We start from the raw sequence: 23,422 nt of genomic DNA on the forward strand, positions 1-23,422 counted from the left end.
TAGCGGACACTTATGTTTAATATAATTATTATTGTAATGAAAAGGGCTTGTGAAACGAGGCTGTAGCAAAGTCCTTATACCGTCTCTGGCTGCATCCTCCTCCTGCGAAGCCTGGAATGAATCGTTGAATCGGAACGGTCGAGTCGCTGAAACGGTGACCGGAAGAGTCGGTTCGGTAAACTGACTCACAAGCAACTGGACCGACCGCAACATGGCCTCCGTCGCGCAGTGCGCATGCGCTCGGCGCATCCAGCGCTGGAGGCTGCAAATGGCAATAAAGCTGCTGCTGCTAACAGATTTAGCATCTCCGCTCAGTGGATTCATAAAAGAGCAAGAAGAGGAGCCTAAAATATTACTGAGAGAAAAATGTTCTACTTCAAATAAAAAAAGAAAAGGACTGAAGTGGCTCCCAAAACACTTTCAGCTTAGGAATGAGTGTGTTACAGGGCTGGTCTTCTCTTTTTGGATGGGTTTGGATGGGTTTCATTTAAATAAAATAAAAAAGTCTACAGAAAGAAAACCCAAAAATAGAGACAAATTATATGCTATATATATATTAAGGAAAGATCTGAGGACACTGGTGTGTTTCTCTCCTAAGAAATGTTCTCCAATGTGAGCAATACTTTGAAAATGTTGAAGACGCTCACATCCATGCTGTGTTAAGCACATAAACTAAACGGGTAAACATAATTCTACAAGATTCGTGCCAAACAGACATGCAGATTCTGTCCATTTCGTCCAAATCTTGGCTTGTAACTAACTAATGAACTCATATTTAGCAAGCTTGGGATTCTACACAAGGGGGCGCTATTCAGGCTCAACTAGCTTTGCTATTTGTCCTTGTTATTACATGGTTATTAGATGCAAAGCGCCTCATAAACCTGGCTTGTAAGCAGAGTCATAGCCATGGGTTGGTGCATATAATATAATAATATAATATATTATATTATATATATTAATATATAATATAATAATTAATTTAAGAAATATACTATTATTATTACTCAATTTTAGTTTAAGTGAATGTTTTTACGTTTAAAAAATATGTACTGTTAATATATAACCAAATACATTTGCTTATGATGTCAATACAATTTCCGTGACTGTCCACAACCTTAACACACACACACACACACACACACACACACACACACACACACACACACACACACACATATATATATATGGATTTTTGTTTTTATATAAAAGTCATGAACTCAGACAGTACTTCCCATGTCACTTCCCACCTTACAGGTTGGTGTTTATACAATTATCTTTAGACCCCACCCTACATGTGTGCGTGCGCGTACACACACACACACACACACACACACACACACACACACACACACACACACACAGAGAGAGAGAAAGCTGAGTCACCTGACTTAGATATCTGGTTTAGGATAGTGAGTAATGACATGAGGAATGCTGTTAATGCAGAGCACTACTCAATATACTGCACTGCGATCACTCACTGTCTCTCACTCACACTCTAACTCTCTCTCTCACACTCACACACACACACACACTTGTAATTGTGTCCTTGTAAGATCAAGTTTCAATTTATTGTTATTAATAATAATAATAATAATAATTATTATTATTATTATAATTCTTAAAACAGGCCCAGTTTTACTGGGTTTATGAGAACAGTCCATGTACTGTGTACCAGGGCTGTGCTTTGGTCTTGGTGTGTGTCTGTGTTTCAGGACACTGTTTCAGGTGTGTTGCGCATCTTGCTGTAGGTGTGTATGAGTGCGTCAGTGCTGCCTAGGCTTACTCTGTGCGTGTTCTGCAGAACCAATGACCTGAGCTTTAGGCTTTCTGCCTCACAGCCGTGTTTGTCTGTCTCTGAGATGTGTGTGTTGACGGTGTGTGTGCTGTCAGGTGACTCCTCGTCGTGGGTGGTCGCGCGAGGCTGTCGGCTGGGCGAGCTCGATTCGAGGAGCTTCTTCACCTGGGCAGAAAGTTGTAGACTTAACAGCAGAACCAAATATCCACCCTCCCGGAGAACCCTGTCAAATCAGACACATTTAAACACCTCAGCTTGTGACAAAAGTATTGGGACACCTGCTCATTCATAGTCTTTTCTAAAATCAAAGGCCTTATAAAGAGTTGATCTTGCTTTTGTTGTAACTGTCTCTACTGTCCAGGGAAGAAGGCTTTCTCCTAGATTGCTGTGAGAATTTGATTGCATTCAGCGACAAGAGCTCATCTCAGAAGTACTGGATGGAGCACCACCCATCATTCCAGAGAACATAGTTCTTGCACAGCTCAATGCTGGGGGGCTGTAAATCCCTTTAGCCCACGCCTGGCATTAGGCAGCATGGTGCCAATAGGTTCATGTTGATCTGCTCCCCAGAGAGAGTCCTATTCTATTGGCAGTACTTCTCCACGGGGACTAGGCAAGCTGTGCAAAGTAGCTGAATGCATTCATTAGAAAGAGTGTCCACAAACATTTGCACCTATAGCGTACCTCTCCATCTCGGCCAGTATGTATGGCAGGGCAGCAGTCATATCCCTGCTACAGCTGAACTTTCTGCCGAACGGGACGTCACACAGGACCACATCCACTGAGCTTGCAGGCAGTGGGATAGCTGGAGTGGGAAAAGAAAAGCCTTTACCGTGTTGCCAGATTTCTGTGATCGTTTTACACAGAAACAAACAGAACCATGACTATAACTGCAGGATCGAAGAATGTAAAATACAGTTATACACTGGTCTACTTTTTCAACATTGCCTGTTGTGCTTTATGTTAACCCTCACTAAAATAAATAAATAGATTCTATATTAATATTTAGCATTCTATGACATATGTAATAAATATTTAATTACTCATACCAAAACCTTGCATCTCCATTTTTGATATTTTTGACGTGATCTGATCTAAATCTAAATCTGTTCTTTACATTGTGCCAAAACGTCATGATGAACGGACCAATAGAAATGCTTCAAAACGACTTGGAATAAAATCGTTTTTCATTAACTTCCATTTAAAGTTAAGAAAGTTTCTTCCTTCTCCTCTAAAGTCGACATTTTGGAGATAAGAAAATGTTTTGGCATTGTATAGTATGACATACTAACCAACTATCCTGTAGTATTACTATAAATCTATAGGATAAAATCTATAAATATTATAAACCTGCAAATTAACAGGTAATATAATATAATATATATAAATATATAATGTAATACACGTTTTTCACTGGACAGTGACGAGATAAGGTGAAAAAGTGATATTGTGACCCAATTAATTACTGAAGTGCTGTTGATGGATCACATGATTACATAAGCACCCCCTTATTTATCAAAACACTCAACTCCTCCAGAGCTGTGATATGCTCATGGCGCTCACTGCATACAGTTGTGTGAGGCCTCATTTGCATATCCAATATGAGTACTACAGAGACCAGCATTTCAATAACGATTAAGAGAGACAGTGAGGGGTGCAGCCAGACAGATGGATGAAAGGAAAAAAGAGACGTACCCATGCAGGATGACCGGACCAGCAGCATTCTGCTTTCTTGGCCAGCAGCGTCGACGTTCTCTGCGGCCTTCTGCAACTGAGCCTCTTCACTGTCCATTCCTATAAACACAGCATTCTACACACACATACACACACACACACACACACACACACTAAAATAAAATGTATGTGATGACAGTGCTCAAAGTGGTGCCAGGTAATTAAATGGTGGGGGGTTTGTGTGTGTGTGTGTGTGTGTGTGTGTGTGTGTGTGTGTGTGTGTGTGTGTGTGTGTGTGTGTACAAACCGGACACTCTTGAGCTGCCTCTAATAATGTTGTGCCAACTCCACACATCGGATCCAAAATCAGAGAGGCCTCCTGAGAGAGAGAGAGAGAGCGAGAGAGAGAGAGAGGAGGGAGATTATTTATCCCTTAGAATTAAACAGGCTTTTTTTGTTACTATACCTTTAAGACACACTATGTGTCCAAATATTTGTGGACACCCCTTCTGATAAATGAACGCTACTTCTACTTGCACCCATTGCTGACACAGAAATGCAAATGCAACACACACACACAGCTTTTCTAGTCCCTTTAGAGAAGTACTGCCAATAGAATAGGATCATCAACCTATTGGCACCATGCTGCCTAATGGACCGTAGAGACAGTTACTCCAACAAAAGCAGGAATTAACTATTTTTTTTATACCCTTGATTTAGGAAGAAACAATGAATTGGCAGGTGTCCCAATACTTTTGTCCAAATAGTACAGGTGCAATTGTGCTCTGTTGTAATTGTCTGCTCCTTTCGGATGTGTGGATACTTTGGAATGCTGCACTGATCCATTTGCTTCCCGACAGCAAGGTGCACCACAATGATGTAACTGCTTTCCCGCATTCTCCACCACAGTAACTGTGCCTTAGACCATCTACAGGAACAACACCTCACATCACTTCAGCTGTCAGTGGGTGGGGCTAAACTGTTGCAGGGTGAATGGACGGTCACATGCACATATGTATCATGGTTGTGAGGTCACAACAACGCCAGATTCAACACAGGGTCTTTTTTAGCAGCTTAGCCGTCACACATGCACATACATACACGTCCCAGGCACATGTTTATTCGTGTTCTGAGCTTAGAACCCTACCTGTACAGGACAGAGAGATGCCATGGCCCAGGCTATAGTGGACCTCAGCCCTGTGTGTTTCATATAACCACGACTGGCCAGTGGATGCCTGGAGAACACACATATATACGCATGCTCAGTATAAACTCTACACTCCTAAAACATGAACACAGAGTGTGGTCAGAAGTAATATTAAAAAATACCTTAAGAGAGGGATCCCAATCACACAGTGGTCATCACTCAGGTACACATTCACCTGGTGTTCAAGAGGAGACAAAAGACAACACTAGAGTTTAATCAGACACAACTAAAAACTTGGACTGGAAAAAATGTTAAAGATTTAATTTGAAGATGTAGGATAAGTAAGTACAGTAAGGTTGAGGTTAAGGTAAGTATGGTTTTGGATGGGGTTAGGGTTAAGGTTAAGGTAAGTATGGTTTTGGATGGGGTTAGGGTTAGGGTTAAGGTAAGTATGGTTTTGGATGGGGTTAGGGTTAGGGTTAAGGTAAGTATGGTTTTGGATGGGGTTAGGGTTAGGGTTAAGGTAAGTATGGTTTTGGATGGGGTTAGGGTTAAGGTAAGTATGGTTTTGGATGGGGTTAGGGTTAGGGTTAAGGTAAGTATGGTTTTGGATGGGGTTAGGGTTAGGGTTAAGGTAAGTATGGTTTTGGATGGGGTTAGGGTTAGGGTTAAGGTAAGTATGGTTTTGGATGGGGTTAGGGTTAAGGTAAGTATGGTTTTGGATGGGGTTAGGGTTAAGGTAAGTATGGTTTTGGATGGGGTTAGGGTTAAGGTTAAGGTAAGTATGGTTTTGGATGGGGTTAGGGTTAGGGTTAAGGTAAGTATGGTTTTGGATGGGGTTAGGGTTAAGGTTAAGGTAAGTATGGTTTTGGATGGGGTTAGGGTTAGGGTTAAGGTAAGTATGGTTTTGGATGGGGTTAGGGTTAAGGTTAAGGTAAGTATGGTTTTGGATGGGATTAGGGTTAGGGTTAAGGTAAGTATGGTTTTGGATGGGGTTAGGGTTAGGGTTAAGGTAAGTATGGTTTTGGATGGGGTTAGGGTTAGGGTTAAGGTAAGTATGGTTTTGGATGGGGTTAGGGTTAAGGTAAGTATGGTTTTGGATGGGGTTAGGGTTAGGGTTAAGGTAAGTATGGTTTTGGATGGGGTTAGGGTTAAGGTAAGTATGGTTTTGGATGGGGTTAGGGTTAAGGTAAGTATGGTTTTGGATGGGGTTAGGGTTAAGGTTAAGGTAAGTATGGTTTTGGATGGGGTTAGGGTTAGGGTTAAGGTAAGTATGGTTTTGGATGGGGTTAGGGTTAAGGTTAAGGTAAGTATGGTTTTGGATGGGGTTAGGGTTAGGGTTAAGGTAAGTATGGTTTTGGATGGGGTTAGGGTTAAGGTTAAGGTAAGTATGGTTTTGGATGGGATTAGGGTTAGGGTTAAGGTAAGTATGGTTTTGGATGGGGTTAGGGTTAAGGTTAAGGTAAGTATGGTTTTGGATGGGGTTAGGGTTAGGGTTAAGGTTAAGGTAAGTATGGTTTTGGATGGGGTTAGGGTTAGGGTTAAGGTTAAGGTTAAGGTAAGTATGGTTTTGGATGAGGTTGGGGTTAAGGTTAAGGTAAGTATGGTTTTGGATGGGGTTAGGGTTAAGGTTAAGGTAAGTATGGTTTTGAATGGGGTTAGGGTTAGGGTTAAGGTAAGTATGGTTTTGGATGGGGTTAGGGTTAGGGCTAAGGTAAGTATGGTTTTGGATGGGGTTAGGGTTAAGGTTAAGGTAAGTATGGTTTTGGATGGGATTAGGGTTAGGGTTAAGGTAAGTATGGTTTTGGATGGGGTTAGGGTTAGGGTTAAGGTAAGTATGGTTTTGGATGGGGTTAGGGTTAGGGTTAAGGTTAAGGTAAGTATGGTTTTGGATGAGGTTAGAGTTAGGGTTAAGGTTAAGGTAAGTATGGTTTTGAATGGGGTTAGGGTTAGGGTTAAGGTAAGTATGGTTTTGGATGAGGTTAGGGTTAAGGTAAGTATGGTTTTGGATGGGGTTAGGGTTAAGGTAAGTATGGTTTTGGATGGGATTAGGGTTAGGGTTAAGGTAAGTATGGTTTTGGATGGGGTTAGGGTTAGGGTTAAGGTAAGTATGGTTTTGGATGGGGTTAGGGTTAGGGTTAGGGCTGGTTTTGTTATGGTTATGGTTAATGTTAGGTTTTGAGTAAAGGTAGGGTTAAATTAAGGTTATGATCAGTACAGTTATAGCTGGGTTATGGTTACTATGGTTATGATTGGGTTAAAGTTATGGTTATTATGGTTAGGTTATGGTTAGGTGTGTGTGTAGTATTGTTAGGTTTAGGGTTAAGGTTAAGGTGCAGATGTCATTACTTAACCTCACTAATACTACATCACGGACAGTCCTCACTACATATAGTAAAACAACGTGTGTGTGTGTGTGGTGTGTATCTGTTTACCTCAAGGGTCGGCTCTCGAAGATCAGCTTTCCATCCAAGCTCTCGGCTGATGGCCACCCCGATGATACGACTCAAATTCTGTACGGTAAATGTACAGAGTCACTAAAACAGTTACACTGTTGAGCCAAAACATTAAGACCAATAAGAGCCAGATTGTTATGGTCAGAGATCTCTGGAACAGTAAGGGGGTTCCCAGTCAGCAGTGGTGAGTACATACCAAAAACGATTCGAGGAGGAACTGACCCTAAACGGGCGACAGGGGTAATGAAGGCTATCCCATCTAGCAGAAAGGCTACTGTGGTCATAGAAGTGTTTAATGATGGTTGCAGGCAGAACATGTCCCAATGCACAGTGCAGTCCTCCTTGCTGTGTATGGTACTGTACAGCAGTGACCAGTCAGAGTGCCCATGCTAACCCCTGTCCACCATCAAAAGCACCCGTAATAGACAGGCGAGTGTTAAAACTGGACCTCGGAGTAATGGAAACAACAAAGGTCCTGCTTTCCTTTCTGGCCAGGTACAATTGGACCCAATACCCGTGGGATGCTCTGGAACGACATGTCCAATCCACGTCAGCTCCACCTCACAACTTACAGGATTTACAGAATCTGCTGGAAAGTCTTAGAGCCAGATACCCACAGATGACACCTTAAGAGGTCTTATAGAGTGAGGTTTGGCAGCATGTGGAGGAATATTAGGTCATAATGTTTTGGTTGATTAGTGTATATACTCTTAAACACATACACTGTACATGTCCTTCCACACACACCTGGGAGTTGTAGCAGCGAGCGATGGCTCCACTGCAGCGGCAGCTGACCCTGAAGGTGGGGCGAGTCAGAGAGGACACACTTCCAGTCTCACTGCGCCTCTCCTCTTTCACTTCCTCCTCCTCCTGCTCCTCTCTCTTCCTTTTCTGACCCCGCCCCAGGGTGCTGTCCAGCTCCGCCTGCAGCGCTGCCCAAGTGGAGAGGGCGTGGCTCCAAACATCTGGACTTCCCACAATGCTTCGCTGTATCGCGCTGGATGCTTTTGCTGAAGGAGGAATGATGAAGGGTGAAACTTTCTGACACTCTAAGTAAAAAGGGTTCTAGATAGTGGCGATACGGGTTCTGTAAAGTTCTGTTAAGTCAGCTTACATTACGCTCTCCTTCTTCTACACCATCGCTAAAATATAAACGTTAAAGATATTAGGCTGGAAAGCTAGCTACTGTATCTGATCACGATTCCAGGTTAGTTGCACACCTGTACGATGCGAGCTGCACACCTGGATTTCTGGGAAGTGGAGTGGGCGGAGCCTTGCGCAGGAGCAAGAAGAGCCTCTCGGCAGATTTCAAGCGCATCACTTCCTGCAGAGCCGAAGTGCAGCGGAAAAACACTCGGCCAGGGATGTGCTCCACCTAACACACACACACATACACACACACACACACATACACACACACACAGGTAAATGGTTACACAATCAGAATAATGATAACCTGAGCGTCAGAGGATGGGCTGAAGTCTGGGACAGTCTGTAAAGTACAGAAATATACTGCTTCCAAGCAAAAGAAAAAAACATCAAGTTATTATGAGAAAATATCTTGATATTATGAGATTATTTCATAATTATTTTATTAATTAATTATAACAATTTTAATTATCATTACATTATATGTTACATAATATGATAATATAATAATGTTACATATTATAATGTCTCAAAAGTGACCTATGTTGTCATTATTATGTCATATCATAACACTGTTTTTGTGACAGTATCTCAGAATAACTAGACATTTTGTCATATTATGAAATACATAGTTTTTAGGACAGAATATCTCATAACGAGATAACTACAGAACACAAGACATTCTGTTGTTTTTAGGACATAATATCTCATATTAACAAAATATTTTGCAATTTAAATTTTATTCTGTCATAAATAAGACATGACTTAATATCTCATAATAATGAAACATTTTCTCATGATCACGAGATTATCTCATAATAACAAGATATTTTCTCGCAATAATAGAGGTTTATTATGACATAATTTCTTGTAATAAGGAAACACTGGAGTTTGTTATGATTTTTTTTTTGGTTGTAGTCAGAAGACAGGTGGGTGTTTCTAGTAAAGTGGACAGTGAGCTCAGAGGTGTAAGGACTTTAAGATGAGTTAAGAGTTTAATTCAGGTTTAATTCAGGTTTAATTCAGATTTAATTCAGGTTTAATTCAGATTCAATTCAGGTTTAATTCAGTTTTAATTTAGGTTTAATTCAGGCTTAATTCAGGTTTAATTCAGGCTTAATTCAGTTTTAATTCAGGCTTAATTCAGATTTAATTCAGGTTTAATTCAGGTTTAATTCAGTTTTAATTCAGTTTTAATTCAGATTCAATTCAGTTTTAATTCAGATTCAATTCAGGTTTAATTCAGTTTTAATTTAGGTTTAATTCAGTTTTAATTCAGGTTTAATTCAGGCTTAATTCAGTTTTAATTCAGATTTAATTCAGGTTTAATTCAGTTTTAATTCAGATTTAATTCAGGTTTAATTCAGATTTAATTCAGGTTTAATTCAGTTTTAATTCAGATTTAATTCAGGTTTAATTCAGTTTTAATTCAGGCTTAATTCAGGTTTAATTCAGGTTTAATTCAGATTCAATTCAGGTTTAATTCAGTTTTAATTTAGGTTTAATTCAGTTTTAATTCAGTTTTAATTCAGTTTTAATTCAGGCTTAATTCAGTTTTAATTCAGTTTTAATTCAGGTTTAATTCAGTTTTAATTCAGGCTTAATTCAGGTTTAATTCAGGCTTAATTCAGGTTTAATTCAGGTTTAACTCTGGAGTGTGGGGTGAACTCGTGGTTACCTCAGTGGCCTCCAGTTTGTGTTTGACCTCCTCCAGCAGGAACGTCTCCATCCCGCTGCCCGCGGTGCAGTAGTAGCGAATAGAGCCGTCAGCTCCTCTCATGATCAGCTCAAACAGCCCAGAATAAATCTCTGAAACATTAATTAAAGGAATTTGATTGTTTTGGGTTGATGTAAACAAGAAACGCATGAAACCTGCAGCACACCTTGAACCACATAACTTCCGGGTTAGCCTAGCGGACCTATCAAAATAAAACCGTGTCAAGGTAGAAAAATAATATTATATAATAATATAGATTTAAAACGTTCCATTGATTTAATACTAATCATTTATCCCGCTTATTTAATTATTCCAAAACAAAAAATATGTTCTCCTCAATTTAATATATTTTTTTTCTAAATTGTGACTAAAGCATTCATTTAAATTATGGTAACGATTTATTAAATGAAGACAATTTTGTTTTTTGTTTTTTATCGAGGGAACGAATTATGTCTCTGAATAATATTCGGTTCGGTTTCAAAATTTTACATTTTGATCATTTATTTCATTCTTTAATTCAACGACATTGAACATTGAAGTTAGCTATGGCACTTTATAACAGAGTTATTATATATTGATTATATAATTTTTCATTTAAATTTTTTTTTTCAATTGATGATATAATTTCGAGTTTTAGTGGCGTATTAATGGTCGCATTTCAGATTATGTTTTATAAACTCTTTTTTACTTTTCAGCAAGAACGTGTAAACGTTTTTAGCTCATTTGCATGTTGAAATATTATCTGTCATTTTTGTGGTAAATATTGAAATATTTACAAATATGCATTTGAGTGAACAGCGCGTTTGAATCTGGCTTTTATTTTGACACGTGACTCGTCCCAAGCTGGCGAGCGTCTGTTGTTTTGCCGTGTGTTGTACGCATGTGCAGAACCACATGCTTACGTCTGGGTCTGTTCTGCCCTTCCGATGAAGTGAAATAATAAACAGTAAGTGAAAGATTAATAAGTCAGATCATATTCATTCAGATTTTCTGTCTTTAAAAAGCATTTGTTGGGTTTTAAGACTATTTGTGAATATACAGTAAGGCAGTATTCTTGTGACCTGGTTATAATTTTAGCAAAACATGCTAAACAGTCACATCCAGGCATGTAGCCACATTTATCCAGCAGTGCTAAGCTGTTATTATTATAATTTAAATATTATTATTAATATTTTTTTACACTGTGGGCAGCTGCTTTGGGCTGTAAAATCGCGCCCTGTGTATGTTATCCTGGTTTTACGTTAAAGGGGAAATCAGTCTTTTTAGTTTTGCCACATTTCTGCATAATTCAGTGGTACAGATGAACACAATCACCATGGATTTGGTGTGAAATGCTTCATTGTAAAGGAACCTGCAGTCTGGGGATTTCTTTACAATGGTGGTGAATGGAACCAGGGGTGTCCATGACTGCAACACAAGTATAGGCTATATATGTACCACCAGAACCCGCCAGTGAACCTACACATGTCTTCTGAGTTGTTTGTGTAATGTTGATGATGTTAAAATAGTGAGAAATCAGGAAAATCAGAAAAGCTTTAGGGGAGAACTACTTTACCAAACTACGAGCCATGCACGTACCCCTCCGCCATGAATGGACTGTGAAAAAAAATCCTATCTCTCACTTAAAAAAACTCTGTTTTAGACATCAGGCAGTGCATTAATAACTATTCCAAGTAAAAATGTATGTGATAGAGCTTTTGGAGACTGTGTTTGACTGTATAGTGATTGCTATATATTGATTATATTGCTCAGCACTACCAGCCACTGTGATGGACCCTCTTAAGAAAGTGCCTGTGCCTGAGGACGTGGTCCACTACAGGCTCTTCCTAGTCCATCCAGACCCTGAGACCAGCGAACAGACCCTCCTACAGCTCCTGGAAGACCTGCTGGCTGAAGTCGCTCCTCTCTTGGTGCAGTACATTTGGCAGCAGCAGCCGTTCAACCTCAGCTACCGTGCAGAGAAAGGTAGGAGCCTGCGGTGGGCTGCTGTGGGTTTAAGGGGAAGGTTTGGAGGGGAGGTTGTTCCACCAATTAGCATCAATCATCATCCATCGCCCAGTTGCCCCAGACTGGGTCGAGTTCTTAGGCAGTGTTCATTTTGTCTTCTAGGGGGCGTGCCAGCCCACTTGGGAGGCAGCACGGAGTTTGGTGATAACGTGGAGGACGAGTGGTTCATCGTTTATCTGCTCAAACACCTCACGCGCACCTTCAGCCAACTAGCGGCCAGTATCCATGACAACGATGGGCAGTTCCTTCTGATTGAGGCAGCAGAACATCTGCCCAAATGGCTCGACCCTGACAGCAGTGAGAACAGAGTAAGACAGTGACCGTAATCAAACCCACTGGTTCTGTTTGTGTCTGTAGCGGACGCCTGGCTGTGTGCTGATTGGCTGCTCTGCATGTCCATCACTCTACAGGTGTTCCTGTACGGGGGCGAGCTGCACATCATACCGAACCGTGTGCGTTCTGGAGAAGTTGGCTGGCCTCGGGACTCTGTGCCGTCTGTGCAGGACGCTCTGGGCATGCTGCACAAACATGCTGACCGGTGCCTGGCAGAACAAGGCATCCGATCCGCAATCGACCACCGACTGGAGGGGTGAGAGACGAGGCTACTAGCCTGGATGTCTGAGAGTGCGGCCCTGAACCAGGGCAAAATCTGTGGTCTTAGGCTTGTCTAGCACTAATGCTGGGGTAATGAAGTGGAGATAATGTGTGTGTGTGTGTGTGTGTGTGTGTGTGTGTGTGTGTGTGTGTGTGCATATGCATGTGCAGGTATCCAGATAAGATCCAGACCAGTCTCCACCACGCTCACTGTTACGTGCCTGGGGGCATCGCAGCAGTGTTGTCACGCAGACCGGACCTGATAGCCCCTGCCGTATCTGCTTTCTATCTGCGTGACCCCATTGACCTGCAGGCCTGCAGAACGTTCCGGAGCTTTCCCCCCGACACCAGGGTCCTCACATCCGTACGTGCCCTCACATTCGTTCAGAGTGCAGTGCTGTAGCAGCCTAATGTAGTATGCAGTGCTGATCACCCTCTCACTCTTTCTCCTCTCAGGTAACGTTCACCCGCTGTCTGTATGCTCAGCTGACGCAGCAGAGTTTTGTCCCGGACCGGAGGAGCGGATACACCCTGCCCCCTCGCTCGCACCCCCACTACAAAGCTCATGAGCTGGGCATGAAACTGGTGAGCGCATGGGCCTTCCCCCACCACCATGACCCTGGACCTTCAGGAGCCCACAGAGAGCAGGGGTCCCAGCATAGCATAGCAAGCTGCCGCTGGTTCTTATAACTGTCGCGGTACAAAAAATGTGAGGATCCTTTTTCCCTGCATGTGAAGGACCAAAAGTTTGTGGACATAGCACTGTTATCCAAACGTAAAGGGAGAGCTTTTGGAACAACCATCTTTAGTGCAAAGGTTTTGGCATCCCACATTTGACCACGCACCTATACCACAGTAACACCTTAGCAACAACTTAGCAACCCTCAGATATACCATAGCATACCCTGGGATACTATAACAACCAGTAAGAACCACTTTAGCTGCTCAACCATTCTGCGTTCGAATTTTGGTCAGCCACTTAACAGATGGTGTACATCAACAAGCAACTCCCAAGGAATCATGGGAAAAATGAGTGTCCGTTTACTAATCATTTACTAATCCACCTTGTTTTTCTCCAGGCCCATGGCTTTGAGATCTTGTGCAGCAGGAGTGGACGGGCGGAGGGGAGTCAGGAGACTCCGGTCAGCGCTGACCCTCGCTGGAGAGGCTTTCTCGACAGCTTGCAGAGGAACGGCTACTTTAAGGTGGAATTGAAGGCCGTCTTTCAAAGCTTTGTTACACAAGTCAGATCCATTTAACTGAATAATCCTGTAACAGTGCTTTTGGGGTGTGTGTGTGTGTTCAGGGGGAACTGGAGGGCTCTGTGTGCTACAAGAAGCTAATGACCTCAGCTGAGAACTTCTTTAAGCAGTCAGTAACGAGCACATGCAGGTACTATAATTACAATATGAATCTCTCTGGATCAGTGTATCCATCACTTAGCAGTTGTTCAGTGTATCAGATCTCCCCCTCTCGCTCCTTTCCCTCCAGTTCTAGCATTCGCGGCCCAGGTGAGGAAGTGCTGCAGGTGATGGAGAGCACCCCCTACAGTCTAGAGGAACTGAAGAAGCAGGAGGAGCATCTCCCAGCAGAGGACAGTATGTGTTGGACACCCCTTCAGAATGACTAGTGGACCTTCAGGAGTTTTAGATGTAATGTTAGTGATGGTAAAATAGTGGTAAATCCTATTTGGCCTTAGAATGCTCTGCATAACGCCGCCTGGTTCCATTCACCCCCACTGGGAACCATTCTGATATGCTGCGTTTCTCAGGAACGGAACGTTTCACGCCAAAACCACTCAGAGTGACCTGATTTACATCTCAACCATTAATTATTTTAGGACTTGTGAACAATCAGTGGACCTCCCCTTTAAGTATCTCCCTCATCTTTAAAGGCTGAGATTTGTCTGTAATTTTGTTGCTAAGCAATATCACACTGAGCGCCGTCTGGAGCAGGATCAGTACCTGCTCGAGCGTTGGGGATGGTGGTGAGATGTCTCTCTGCCGCCCCCTGCAGGTGATGACTGGCTGAACATGACTCCTCTGGAGCTGGAGAAGTTGCTGCAAGAGCGCGGGGGTCTGGGCCTCCCACGTGAACCTGGAAAAGGAGTGAGAGAGGGAGAGGAACAGGAGGAAGAGGCTGGCTACAGCCTGGTGGCCGTGACGCAGGGCATGAAGAGCTTCATCAACGCCATGTCGTCCCACGAAGGAGCTGAACTGCCACGGTATGGCCCTCATTAACCCCTTGTTAGCCGTGAAAAGTGGGCGATGCACCATTGACCGTTTATCTTTTGCAAATTGTGGGAGTTGTAAACCAGGTCCTGGAGAGTTGACCCTGCTCCCAACCCACCTGATCTACTAAGTAGCTGACCTTTGCTTTCAGGAGTTGTTTGTCAGAGCCCTTCAGTTTTGACCCTGACGCAGTGACCAATGCGATGGACAGATTGCTGGGTAAGTTCCTTGTTCAGTTCCTGTCAGGCCAACACTGTGCACACATTTCTGTTAGAACTGTAGAAAGTATTGAGCTGATGGATGATGCTCCATCCAATACTTTTGGGATGAGGTGGGGTGGTGATCATCCAACATACTAACCTCACTATTGCTTTTGTGGCTGAATGCAATCAAATCTTCGTAGCAATGCTCCAAAATCTAGTAGAAAGTCAAAAGACATAAAATGTGAAATATGAGCAGGTGTCCCAATACTTTTGTCCATGTATATGTATGTATTTTACTGTTTATTAAGTGAATCCTTACTTACTTAAAAGAGGATCACATTGTTTTACAGGTGGCCAACACGAGGAGCTGGATTCTGATGACTTTGAGGATGAGGATGAGGATGAGGATGATGGCGATGAAGAAGACCTCGGGCCCCGAGAAGAGAAAGGGGCAGAGGCTTTGGACAATTTGAAGAGATACATGGATGAAATGGACCAGGAGCTCCAGACCACAAACGTTGGCAAGAGTTTCATTCACAATGGCAAAGTGAGCGCTCCAACACCTACACCCCGCTGTCTTTTACCCTACAGGAGGGGGTATTATATAGAGTGTTTAAGTTATATTTAAATATGGTAACAATTATAGTGTTTACTTTCATTTTTACAGCAAATACCTCCCAGGTGTCCTCAAAGACTAGTTCTGCCACCAGCAGTTAAGCAGTATAATAAACCGTCCAGCCACAGGTGTAAGTTTAACGCTCCTTGTTGAATGTCTCCAGCAGGGCGGCGACAAAGCGGATGCAGCAAAAACCCCGGAGACAGCTGAGGAGGAGCTCCAGCCTCTGGATGTAGACCTCAACCTGGTCACTAATCTGCTCGAGTCGCTGGCTTCGCAGGCTGGGCTTGCTGGGCCTGCCTCTAACCTGCTGCAGAGCCTGGGCATCCACCTGCCCCCTAATGCTGACCAGTCCTGAAGCAACCAGATGAATTATTTTTCACGTGGTCTGTATTTTCTGAGCTTTGTCTTGTGATATTACATATAGTATGTATTTTTGTACAGAATTGTGTAACATGTTTATGCACTTGGGGTCACTGACAGGTTTGTCTGGAGACAATGAAATAAATTCTATTTAATTTTGAATCGTTTCCTATAATAAAAAAATGCTTCGTACAGCTGCAGTGTGCTTTACCTCTCCTGCTTTTACAGATAAGCCGAATAGCTGGTGGTGTTCTATTAACCGAACTCACAGGAATTCCTCACACTCAGGGTCAATGATTGGTCATTTTATCTGACGATACCTAGGAAGGCTATTGTTCGTTTTTGCGCTGCTTTCGCTCAGTCTGCTGTATGCGTCAGACCGTGCTTTCTTCCTGGATCTCACTGGGATTCAACATTTTTGAGGACAACGCAAACTGTCAGCACTAGAGCATTCACATCTCCACTTGCCCCAGGTGTACTTGATCACCCCATACCCCATATGGACAAAAGTATTGGGACACAGTACTACTCATTCACTGTTTCTTCTGAAATCAAGGGTATTAAAAAGAGTTGATCCTGCTGATCCTATTGGAGTAACTGTCTCTACTGTCCAGGAGTCTCTACATGGAGGAGCATTGCTGTGAGAATTTGATTGCATTTAGCGACAAGAGTGTTGGATAATCACCATCCATCCCACCTCACCCCAAATTCCTTCCTCCAAACTTATTCCAAACATATTGGATAGGTCACCATCATTTGGCACCATTCCCAACAGGTTCATGTTTATCTGCTCCGGAGAGTCCTATTGTATTGGCAGTACTTCTCTAAAAATCTAAAATCATATATTGATTACAGAAGCTTTCACCATCCATCCCACCTCACCCCAAATTCCTTCCTCCAAACTTATTCCAAACATATTGGATAGGTCACCATCATTTGGCACCATTCCCAACAGGTTCATGTTTATCTGCTCCGGAGAGTCCTATTGTATTGGCAGTACTTCTCTAAAAATCTAAAATCATATATTGATTACAGAAGCTTTATGTGCTTGAAATGGCCAGTATACTTTTGGACATATTATACATGGGTGACGGTGTTGTTTATTCAGGGAAAGGAGTGGGTTGAGTGTACTGGTGGTGAGGAGAAACACTGAGCATTATCTGAGGCAGCATTTACTTGTCAATGGTATAATGATATAGCACGGCTATACATTTTTTTACAGCTGTCTGTAGGACAGACATGAAATATATAGTTTTAATATTTACTTTTATATTTACTGTCAAACTCCTCTGCAGTTACAGACGATAAACCCAAACGTGGGTCTGGCTGTTTAGGCCTAAACTGGAACCCAGCTCTGGAAGCAGTGGTTGGTGTGGCGCAACAGATACCACCACCACCTACCATTGCGTTACAACAACACCATGTGGGAGACTGGGGTTCGATTCCCGGTCTGGGTGACTATGCTGCGCTACACCAATAAGAGTCCTTGGGCAAGACTCCTAACACTACACTGGCCCACATCTGTAATACCAGTAACCATGTAAGTCGCTCTGGATAAGAGCGTCTGCTAAATGCCATAAATGTAAATGTAAATGTAAATGTAAAGCTCTAACCCAGTCATTAGCCAACCCAGTTCAGTCATTACTCCACCATTACATTAGATTAGATACTCTCTAAGGTGACGAAGGCACTGGTCACATCTTTAGAAACCTCTGTTTTATACAATCGCTTCAAAACTAGCTAATTAAACGAAGTAGAATCAGGTGCCTGGCTGAAGTAAAGCCTTTCCAACATGTCGCCATACATTTTCCCCTGAATGCCGCCAAACACTACCATTATGAGGTTGTTAAAGAGCCAAAATACAGGGTTTTTTTATATGCTACGACTGGCAACCTCAATAAAATACCTTATTATTGATATACTGACTTGTTAACATCTTGTTAACAGGCTGGAATTCAGATGACCTAGTGGCCATATGCTAAGCTGACACAGCTGTGCAAGGCAAAGAAGCAAGCTTTGTGAAATGAGGCTAGCTAGCTATGTGTCTTTGACAATAGTAGAGAGTTTAGGGGTCTTTTTGGGTGTTTTTATAAAATAGTGTTAATGTGTGTTATGTTATTTTAGGTTGGTTTAGAGCTTGGCTTCAGACTAAATACAGTTTAAACTTGAGTCCAACAAAATATGCCTTGCGTGGCACAGCAAAAAACAAGTACCAGCAGCCATCTTCATCCAATATTTTTTATTTTTATGTAGAAAAGTGTCAGACACCATTTAAACAAGTCATTTATAGATTAATCTACAGCTTTGACCCATTTTAAGAAAGTATGTGATGATTTTTCTTAATACTTTTGCTAATCTTAGCTATTGTTATTTGTTCGCTCCATTAGCCTCGTAGCTAGCAGTTCAAAGCTAAAGAAGTCAACTTTGCTGTCCATCATGTGCTAGAACAGGTGGAAGAGTGGCAGCGCGAGCCCCCTGGCTGAGTGCAGGAGGGCCGCCGCTGCAGCGGAGAGCCGCAGGGCTGTGAAGTCCACCATAAGGCCTTGCGCAGCGCCCAGCAGCAGCATGCCCAGCATGTAGCCCAGAAAGAGCAGACTGTGCCAGCTGCCGTACACGACGGCCCGCGGGCTGTCCGGGTGCAGCAGACACAAAAGGCCCAGCAACAGGCAGCGGGACACTGCCAGGGTGTAGTAAAGGTCAAAGATGGACGTGTGGCCTCGTTCTGACTGGGCGACTTTGGCTAGCCAGGCGAGAGAGAGGCTGTGCAGGAAGAGGCTGAGAGGAGAGTAGAAATACTCCAGAGGTTCGATGGCGTACAGGCCTTCACACACTGAGAACACAGACAAGTGCTGTTTATTATGGGATATTCATGATGACTTTACATCACATTCAGAACACAGGAGTATGTATATATATATATATATATATATATATATATATATATATATATATATATATACACACACACACATTGACACTTACATTATACATTGACACTTGAGCCCATTCTGAAGTTGCTATTATAAATCAGAAGTGTTTCTGGTTTATGTATATAAAAACTTTACTTAAAAATGATTAATAATGAATATTGATTAACACTGTCAAAAATAATGACTTGAGTTCTTAAAATGATTTTAATTTTGTTAAATTTTAAGAAATTAATAAATACTTCAGGATAAGTCATTATTTTGAGACACTAAGTCATTATTTTAAGATTCTAAGTAATTATAAGTATAAAAATAAGTCATTCTTTAGATGCTATGTTAACATTTAAAAAAAAGAAATCATTTCAAGAGAATAATTATTTAGATATTAGGTCAATAGTTCAAGAAATGAAGTAATATTTTCAAGATACTGAGTCAATGATTCAATTAATGAATCATTTAAAAATTAAATCAATATTAAGTAATTAAACTGTCAAGATGTGCCATATTTTAAGAAATTAAGTAATTATTTACTTATTAATTCAATATATTAAGAAAATAAGTAATTTCTCAAGATATTAAGTCTATATTGAAAGAAAAGAAGTAATTATTTAGCTATTAAATCAATATTTTAAGAAAATAAGTAATATTTTTAAGATATTAAGTCAATATTTCAAGAACATAAGTCTTTAATTTAAATATTAAGTTAATATATAAAGAAAATAAGTACTATTATTAAGATATTAAGTTAATATTTCTATGAAAATAAGTCATTATTTAGATATTAAATCAATATCTTAGGAAAATAAGTAATTATTTAGATATTAAATCAATATTTTAAGAAAATAAGTAATATTTTTAAGATATTAAGTCAATATTTCAAGAACATAAGTCTTTAATTTAAATATTAAGTTAATATATAAAGAAAATAAGTACTATTATTAAGATATTAAGTTAATATTTCTAGGAAATAAGTCATTATTTAGATATTAAATCAATATCTTAGGAAAATAAGTAATTATTTAGATATTAAACCAATATTTTAAGAAAATAAGTAATATTTTTAAGATATTAAGTCAATATTTCAAGAACATAAGTCTTTAATTTAAATATTAAGTTAATATATAAAGAAAATAAGTACTATTATTAAGATATTAAGTTAATATTTCTAGGAAATAAGTCATTATTTAGATATTAAATCAATATTTTAAGAAAATAAGTCATTATAAGACAAGAACATTTCAATATTCTCATCTAGAGAAAATAATTCATGAATTTGAGATGCTAAGTTTATATATTTAATATTTTGAAACGTTAAAGCGTCTTTCTCCTCTGCCTGGCTGTACTGGGCTTTCACAGAGAACTAATGTACAGAACCTCATTGCCCTGTTCCTGCTACCTGTGAGGGTGACCGAGATGAAAGAGACCACCGCCAGCAGGCAAGTGAAGCGGGCGTGACTGGGCGTGGACAGCGCCAACAGGTGGCTCCAGGCCAGGCTGAGGAGGGGCAGGAGGCGGGCAGTAAGGGGGTACAGACCAGAGTGGGCGCTGGCCTCAGCCCACAAGGCCAGGACAGATTGGACACTGCCACACACGGCTGGCACCATCAGGTGCTCGGCCAACCTGAGCGAGAACGGCTTCAGCCTGACCAGACCTGTGGCACGCAGGGCTAGCAGAGCCAGGAGGCTCAGAAGAGTCTGGGGGGGGAACACTGCCGTGAATCAGAAGATGAGCTACAGTCTGTGCACATACCTTCATTATCAAAGGGTAAGACGATGAGTACCTGGATGAGGGCGAGAGGCACTGCGTATGGATAGTGGTACTGAGGCATGAAGATCCCACACACAAAGCTGTGCAGCCGATCTGCCAGCGAGTACACCACCACCACCACCAGTGCGGCAACGCAGAGCAGGAGCGGGGTCAGGCTTTTACAAACCTTATACACATGCGCCCTCAGAGCGGGGGAGCCATAAACCTTCAGCAACACGGCACTGAGAGAGACATCCGGAAAAAAGAGAGAGAGTATCAGACAAGGAGTTGTGTGATAGAAATTTGGAGATACAAGCTTTTCACCAGGCAAGGAATTTTTAAGTTAAGTTCCCCACGTAGAACTGACCATCTGTAGATGCGCATCTTCCTAGTTCCAGTTGGGCTGTCCCAGGGCTCCAGCAGAGAAAAGGCCAAGGTGGGCCCAGGCCACTGGATGCCAATCAAGAAGCTCCTACACACACAAGCATGATCGTGAAGAACAGCCAAGACTCTCCAAACGTTATGAGGACCACCACTGTGTCAGCACAATAATAAAAGACCCCGTTTACACCTGGTCACTCTTGGGACTACAGTAGTATCTGGACTGTACCCTGATCAGATTTCTGGCACATGCGTTTACACTCGGTGGTCAGAGGCATCTCCAAATGTTAGCCAGACTGAAACCACTGAAAGACGCTACTCTAACTTGAGTATTCAGCTACTTCCACTCGAACCTATTGTTGACACAGATGTGCAAATGCACACTTACACACAGCTTGTCTAGTCACTGTAGAAAAGTACTGCCAATAGAATAGGACTCTTTGGAGCAGATCAACAGTAAACATGAACCTATTGGCACCGTGCTACCTAATGCCAGGTGTGGGCTAGAGGGGTGTAAAGCCCCCAGCATTGAGCTGTGGAGCAGTGGAAGAGCTGTGTTCTCTGGAATGATGGATGGTGGAGCTTCATCCAGTACTTTTGGGATGAGTTGTGGAGTTAGGGATGATGAGGTGGGGTGGGGTGGTCATCATCCAACATCCTGACCTCACTAATGCTCTTGAATGCAATCAAATCCATACAGCAATGCTCTAGCAAAATCTAGTAGAAAGCCCTCTTCTTCCCTGGACAGTAGGGACAGTCACTCCAACTTTTTGTAATACCCTTGATTTTGGAAAAAACAATGAATGAGCAGGTGTCCCAATACTTTTGTCCATATTATAGATTGCATAGACGTAGACCAGCTCTGAAGGCCGTGACGAAACACAGCCGAGACACATTAAAGGACATGAACTTTACCATACTCACTTTGCCGGTGTGTTGTGTAGTCATGTTTTTTGTGTCCTCGTCTTCCTAAGCCACCATGACGATCACTGCTGGCTAGAACTCAGTAGAACCCCATTGTTATCCACTGGGTCATTTCTCTCACACCCAAAAGCTCACCAGTGTTCTGTCCTGCAACCTGGGGGAAGGTTTAGTTTATGTCCCTTGAATTTGCATGTGTGTACGCCGCTCTGAGGCACTGACCGCTCAGGATGGACTTTGAGCCTCTGTCACTAACTATAAACTAATCCATTTCATCGTCTCGGCCTCTCTCCTGCTCTCTCTCTCTCTCTCTCTCTCACACACACACACACACACACACACACCAAACAGGTCACCACCAGCCACTTGCTAGAGGGTCAAACCACATGCTAGAATGGGTCTGATCAGTTTACCAGTCTCTTGATGGTTGCTAAAGGATCAGCGTCGTTCCTTCAGGCAGGAACACCCTTCCCCAGAGCCTATGCTGACGGTAATGTGGGACAGATTCTGTCAGATGTTTGCTTAAACGCCGGTTTCTCCCTTCAGAAATTCATGCTCAGCTGGTTTTGGTCTGGATATTGATTTGGTCAGGTTAATAAAGCCCCAGGGAGCCTAAATCAAAACAATGGATAATGAAGATCATCCCAAAGTCTACCAGTATCCAAGAGGAATGGACGGGTCGGGTGTACGTCAGCATACCCCTGACCAATCACAAGGTTAACAAGGCTCCACTCTGTGTTTGAGTCTGAGCAACCTGGAGAACTAAAGCTAAAGCTGGCGAGCTAAACCTCAAGGCTGTCCCGCGTGTCCGGTTGTACCTCTGCAGAATTTACAGAGGTCCCGGACGGACAGGAGGTCATATCGCAGCACCATAGCTTTAAGAATCGACTTTGACAAAGACCAAACTGTGGTGGCTAGACAACAATCTCCAATCTCTTGACATCAGTCAAGTCTTGTGGGGTGTTCCCGGTATGCAGTGGGCAGTACCTACCCAAAGTGGATCCAAGAACTGGCGACAGGGTCATGGACACCTAAGGCTCAATAATGCGATCCATGGAGGCCCTACCTAACATTGCTAACGTTGGTCTTGGTGCCAGATACCACAGCAGCACACCTTCCAAGGTCTTGTGGAGTCCATGCCTCAAATGGTCAGATCGGTCTGGGCCTACTCAATATTAGGCAGGTGGTATTAATGTTATGGCTGATGGATTCGACGTCATCAGAATCATAAATGCTGGTAGGCATTAATTACTCTGCCATCACTGCTAACACAGGCTGATGAAAGGGGCAGGGCACCTTTTGGCTGGACTCCACCATCTGTAAGTGACACTCCTCCACGCTCCCTCCTCAACCCTGTATTCTCTTAGTCTGAGGTCGCTGTAGTCCAGCATTGCTCTTATCAGTGATCTGCGCCACCGGAGAGCATCACGGTTTGGTGTTTTGTGTAGAACGTGATAGAATTACACTGTGCTTTGTTTTTTTTCAGGTTTTGTAA

General features: G+C 42.2%; 3 protein-coding genes across 8 annotated transcripts; 1 reads left to right on the forward strand and 2 right to left on the reverse strand.

The window, feature by feature from the left end:
* Positions 1-1,600: 1,600 nt before the first annotated feature.
* thumpd2 (THUMP domain containing 2) lies at positions 1,601-14,556 on the reverse strand. Of its 3 annotated transcripts, XM_072690061.1 has the most exons (11): positions 14,504-14,556; positions 9,900-10,030; positions 8,315-8,447; positions 7,820-8,082; positions 7,052-7,129; positions 4,799-4,851; positions 4,617-4,704; positions 3,777-3,848; positions 3,491-3,605; positions 2,480-2,600; positions 1,601-2,018 (listed from the first exon to the last, which is right to left on the reverse strand). In XM_072690061.1, the coding sequence occupies exons 2-11, from the start codon at positions 9,999-10,001 to the stop codon at positions 1,709-1,711; spliced, it is 1,335 nt and encodes a 444-aa protein (XP_072546162.1). In that variant the 5' UTR covers positions 10,002-10,030; positions 14,504-14,556; the 3' UTR covers positions 1,601-1,708. The 3 variants fall into 3 exon arrangements, with proteins under 3 accessions (XP_072546162.1, XP_072546161.1, XP_072546163.1); XM_072690060.1 differs by lacking the exon at positions 14,504-14,556 and having other exon boundaries at positions 9,900-10,107; XM_072690062.1 differs by lacking the exon at positions 14,504-14,556 and having other exon boundaries at positions 1,874-1,960; positions 9,900-10,107.
* On the forward strand, positions 10,806-16,152 carry ecd (ecdysoneless homolog (Drosophila)). 4 transcript variants are annotated; one of them, XM_072690580.1, is made up of 13 exons: positions 10,806-10,884; positions 11,691-11,903; positions 12,048-12,253; positions 12,356-12,534; positions 12,711-12,903; positions 12,996-13,124; positions 13,619-13,744; positions 13,846-13,931; positions 14,031-14,137; positions 14,556-14,763; positions 14,922-14,989; positions 15,324-15,520; positions 15,753-16,152. In XM_072690580.1, the coding sequence occupies exons 2-13, from the start codon at positions 11,708-11,710 to the stop codon at positions 15,945-15,947; spliced, it is 1,890 nt and encodes a 629-aa protein (XP_072546681.1). In that variant the 5' UTR covers positions 10,806-10,884; positions 11,691-11,707; the 3' UTR covers positions 15,948-16,152. The 4 variants fall into 4 exon arrangements, with proteins under 4 accessions (XP_072546681.1, XP_072546682.1, XP_072546683.1 ...); XM_072690581.1 differs by having other exon boundaries at positions 15,756-16,152; XM_072690582.1 differs by having other exon boundaries at positions 13,846-14,137.
* Positions 16,153-18,176: 2,024 nt separating this feature from the next.
* LOC140564896 (uncharacterized) lies at positions 18,177-22,454 on the reverse strand. Its single transcript, XM_072690584.1, has 5 exons — positions 21,931-22,454; positions 20,993-21,097; positions 20,660-20,867; positions 20,276-20,573; positions 18,177-18,782 (listed from the first exon to the last, which is right to left on the reverse strand). The coding sequence occupies exons 2-5, from the start codon at positions 21,007-21,009 to the stop codon at positions 18,394-18,396; spliced, it is 912 nt and encodes a 303-aa protein (XP_072546685.1). The 5' UTR covers positions 21,010-21,097; positions 21,931-22,454; the 3' UTR covers positions 18,177-18,393.
* Between the last annotated feature and the right edge of the window lie 968 nt (positions 22,455-23,422).

The sequence above is a fragment of the Salminus brasiliensis genome, chromosome 10, assembly GCF_030463535.1.
Source record: "Salminus brasiliensis chromosome 10, fSalBra1.hap2, whole genome shotgun sequence".
NCBI lineage: Eukaryota > Metazoa > Chordata > Actinopteri > Characiformes > Bryconidae > Salminus > Salminus brasiliensis.